Genomic DNA, 4,545 nt, shown 5'->3' with positions numbered 1-4,545 from the left:
TTTTTTTAAGCCAGTCTTCTGGGAATGGCAAAAAGCAGCCTCTGAATCCAGCCTCTTGCACCTTCTTTCTGTAAGCTTTGGAATGCCTTAATACCATAAATATTTGCCCCATCTATATCCTATATGTGCTGGTGTTCTGCTGCCTCCCTGCCCCAGGTTGCTGGGGACGCGCCGGCCTGGAGCAGAGCACGCCGTTACCATCTCTCTCTTTCCCCAGCGTTGGCTTCCACGTTCTCTTGGAGAAGTATGCGAAGCATCGGAGTGCAGTACTTCTACGGTCTCCTGTTCATCTGCTTTTGTTCTGTACTCGTGCTTAAAAAACCGGAGCGTTTTCCTGCTTTTGTTCCCTGTCTTCATAACATGACTTTCTTGACTGGTTTCCCTATTTAAGTATCTCCTAAAATGGTGTGACCAGGGATGGGGGGTGCATTCGCATTTTGATCCTGATTCTGTGCCTTCCATTAAAACAACACAGATACAATCCTAAATTAATGGGCATGGCTTCTCCTGAGGTTCCTTGGTCATTGTTCTCTTCTCGGCTGGAGAACGGTCTCCTTTAGTTTATGAAGCCGGTACAGCTCTGCTTGAACTTGATGACTTTGGTATATATCCTGTGTACATTAACAGAAGCGTTTGGTTATGATGATACGTTAACTCACTGAGCCTCGTAAAAGGGTTTCGGTTTGCAAATAGGCTGCTAAAGGGCATTCTTACGTGGTGCTGGCAGGAAATTTATGGAACACACTTCTATAGCCGTTCCGGGCGCAGGGGTATTCTGAGCTGTTGTAATCGGCTGCTGCTCTCGCTGTTCTAATTCCACGTAATGAAACCCAGGGAGTGTAAACTCATCGCTCGTAACCTCACAGGAACTGCTCTGCTTTGATGCTTGGAGAAGGTGAAGGGAATTTCCATCACTGGGAAGGTTGGAAAGACTGGATTAAAGTTGTAAGCTCTTCAAAAAGATGTTTTGATTAAACGTGTGCCTAGTTTTATTTGGTCTCCAAAGATAAACTTCTGTTCTCTGGTAAACTGTTCTCTTTCCTGAGTAATTAAGTAAGTTGATGTCAGGACTGACTGCACGGAAGCCCATTCCGGGTACTGTTTCTCTTAAGCTCATGGTTTCCTGCATCCTGGAGGTGCCATGAAAAATACGCCATGCGTAGTCAGGTAAAGACTGGTGCATTCCAAAAGAAATGATGGGATACTGGGGTTTTGTTACTTACATAGCTGTCGTCTGTGGCATAAATCTTTAGAATCACAGACCTCTGAAAATTATATAGACATCAATCTTTGATTAAACTTCTGTATTGGATAACTGGGGGGGGGGGGTTGGTCCGCTCTTAAGCGACCTCTCAACAGGATTGAACAAGGTACGGTTCGTTCTTCCATCGTCGGGGTCCATGCTCTTCCTATCTCTTCTCGTTATGAAAGACTGGTCACTGTTACCTGCTGCCTCTTAGACTGTGGGGATTTCTGAAGATGGACAGGTATTTCTCATTGGAGTTTTAATGCTCAATCCAGACCTCATTTGTGGGAAAACTACTTGGAAGTTTCCTCTTCAGGGATTTTTCACTTACTGTTTTTTCTCCCTTTGTAATAAATTTCTGAAAATTTCAGTGTCTGTATTTTGCTTGGATTCAATCCAGCGTGGATGTGGCTTTCCCTGGTTTATACGTAGTGATCACAGACGTGTTTGTGCTGTTTGCTAACACGCCGGTCTCATGGTATCGCCACTGCGGTTGCTGTCAGGAAATTGTCTAACAACTTGTAGAGGAGACCCCGTTTCACAACCAAAACTTTTGATGTAATGACTTGAAAGGCAAAACGGGATTACCTAAACATTCAAATTTGATCAAGTATGACAAAACCCGAGTGTTTTGGCAGCACAGTAATATTAATTAATGCCTCTGGTGTACACCTGCCTCTGTGTCTGGGGAGTGCTCTGTTAGCCTTCCTCCTCCAGCCATGGGTGGAAGTCAGTAACCTGGGGAAGAAAGCGGGAACAGAGCAGCTATGCAACGAGACTTCTCTCAAATACTCTACCGGCCCCGATGGTGCAGGTTTGGGGGCGTTTTCCATAGTTCTGTTAAAGTGACACAGGGCAGGATGGGTGGGTTTGGGATGCCAAAGCTCGTGGACTTTCTGTTGATACCAGGCTGTGGATTTGGGTGCTGATGACGGGGTCTGCAGGCATGCCAGCAGTTGCTCAGAGAGCCAGTGCCTTGCCACCTTCTCCCAGAGTCCTCACCTGGAAAATACTCCTAGCTTAACTAACAGCACTGTTAATTAACCTGTGCTTAATCTTCGTTCTCTTGTCTCTCTCCCTCAGGAATATAAACAGAAGCTTGCTCGGGTAACCCAGGTCCGCAAGGAGCTGAAATCCCACATCCAGAGCCTTCCAGATCTGTCGCTGCTGCCCAATGTCACAGGAGGTCTGGCACCTCTGCCGTCTGCTGGTGACCTGTTTTCAACAGACTAGAACAAATGGTGTCCCCCAGTTTCCATTGTTACCAGCAGAAGTAAGAAGACTCTGGTGTTGACTGGAAATCCAGTCTTCCAAGATCTACAGTAGGAAGGAACTTGCAGACCCTGCTTTCAACCTCTTGGCTGCTCACGTTCACCCCCTCTCTGCGCACTCTGGCTCACGTTGAGGGGAGGGAAAAGAGCGAGTGTGTGTGAGCTTGAAGGGAGCGGGGATGGTCCATATAGGCAAACTTTTCTCATATTTTTCCATGCTTTTCAGTTGCTGTTTGCTCTTAGCGCTTGTTACCCCCACAAAAGTCATGAGAATCATGTACATACCTACCTGGGAAGTTTTCAAAGAAAGGTTGACCACGCACCATTCTTCCTCTGTAAAAGTATTGTATTATTTCTGAATAAGTCTTGTCTATTTTAGCTGGGTTTCCGAACCTTGTCTCTGAGAGCAGGAGAGTGGCTGATGGGCTTCGCTGGGGGCGTGCGCGTGCAGGCACTGTACCACGTCAGCGTAAGAAGGCGGCATCTACCGAGCAATGGTACAGAGAAATATTTTTCCTAAGTCTACAGTTCCTCGTTCTGCCATGGGACTGATGAAGGTAGTCCCTGTTCGGCGTGTGCGTAAAGTGACACTTGCCACAGGCAATAAAAATAAGCAGCTTTTCTTTGTGAATTAGAGAGAGCTTCAAAATTTACACCTTGCTGAGCAATGCAGAACTGGATATTACCTAAATTAGAGTGGAAGTAAGTTTTGTTCTAGCTACCCTAGATTTATACCACATTTTTCCTCTTCATTATATAAAATTTGATGGTCACAGAAGCTTCGATGTAACGAACTGAGGGGGGGGGGGGAGTGGTGTATTGCAACTGGTGGTGGCCTAGCGCCGGGTCCTGTCTGACCTGCCCTGAGGAGGCTTACATTGGAAATGCCATTCTATAAATTCTCTCTGTAGCTTTAGTGAAGGTATTTGATACACAGAAGTTAAATGTGGTATAAATATTTATTTATCTAGAAAATAGACCCGTATATATGCACATATCCTGTATGCACATGTACCATGTCCATGCATGTAGATAGTAGAAGGATGTACTTAATTTTGTGTCACAGATTATCATGAGTTGATTTTTATAATCAGGAGAAGTTTAAAAAAAAAAAAAGAAAAAGAAGACAAAAAAGAAGGGAAATTGGAAACCCTCTTAATCCCAGTGTGTTGCTAGCTAATGTTTTAGCTGCCGCCGATGCAGCTGCATTTCAGTTTGTGTGCAAGGTCTGGCAAGCTGGCCTCGGATCACTGAGAACCATTCCAATTTGGGTAACAATTCTGTTGAAGTTTAGCACCTCTCACTGTAAAGCATTTTACGTTTCTGGAAACACTTGATCTGATAGCACGGGCTTTGTAACAGAGGGGCTGATGTGCTGTGCTGGGTTTGTGCCTCCTTAGTCTTAAGCTGCTGTTGTCAAAGACGTGAGAGGAAACCTCCAGAAATGCAAAGCTTGTTCTGCATCCTCATTAATTTATTTTACAGGGTGTTCGCAGCCTCTTCAGCATTCATCTAAAGGAAAATAACGTGGCATTTTTTGGTCATTGAGTTGTTACGAAGCTCACGTCCTTTTCTTACTGACGCTTCATTTGTCCGTTTTTTATTTTTTAAAACTCCCTGCACCCTTACTGCCCAGCCAAGGAATGTTTTTCTCTTCAGTTTACAGGAGATTTTTCCAGTGGCAGAGCTGTTCTCCCCCCAGATTGGTTTGGCTGTGCAGCCTTTTATGGTCCAAGCATTATTTAGATACAGCACTGTACATTCTCTCCGCTTTTGCCAAAACCAAACACCCCCCCCCCCCCCTCCCCAAACCTCGAAAACCCAAACCAAAAGACTCATTTCTGTCCTGTCTCGGCCTGCGGGGTCACCCTGAGGCTGTTCTAACCCATAATTACTTTGACCATTGGTTGTGTATCCGTTATAGGACAAAAAAGCTGTCATGTAAAAAATTGTGTAGACAAACGTGTTGGCATCTCACGCTGTTGTTGGGGCAGATCTTTGGCAAGAGAGTTGTATGTCTTTTTTTTT

At 45.1% G+C, this 4,545-nt stretch overlaps 1 protein-coding gene across 1 annotated transcript in view; it reads left to right on the top strand.

Moving 5' to 3' along the window:
- Positions 1-4,403, top strand: part of RPRD1B (regulation of nuclear pre-mRNA domain containing 1B) — a 26,155-nt gene extending 21,752 nt beyond the window's left edge. The window contains exon 6 of the mRNA XM_035901315.1: positions 2,330-4,403. Within this exon, the coding sequence (XP_035757208.1) occupies positions 2,330-2,479 (150 nt within the window). The 3' untranslated portion in view covers positions 2,480-4,403. The remainder of the gene's footprint in view (positions 1-2,329) is intronic.
- The last annotated feature ends 142 nt before the right edge of the window (positions 4,404-4,545 follow it).

Source organism: Egretta garzetta, unplaced genomic scaffold (assembly GCF_000687185.1).
Source record: "Egretta garzetta isolate BGI_Z169 unplaced genomic scaffold, ASM68718v1 scaffold999, whole genome shotgun sequence".
Taxonomy (NCBI): domain Eukaryota; kingdom Metazoa; phylum Chordata; class Aves; order Pelecaniformes; family Ardeidae; genus Egretta; species Egretta garzetta.
Note: the sequence above shows the minus strand (reverse complement) of the source record. Positions and strands in the feature narration are given on the sequence as shown.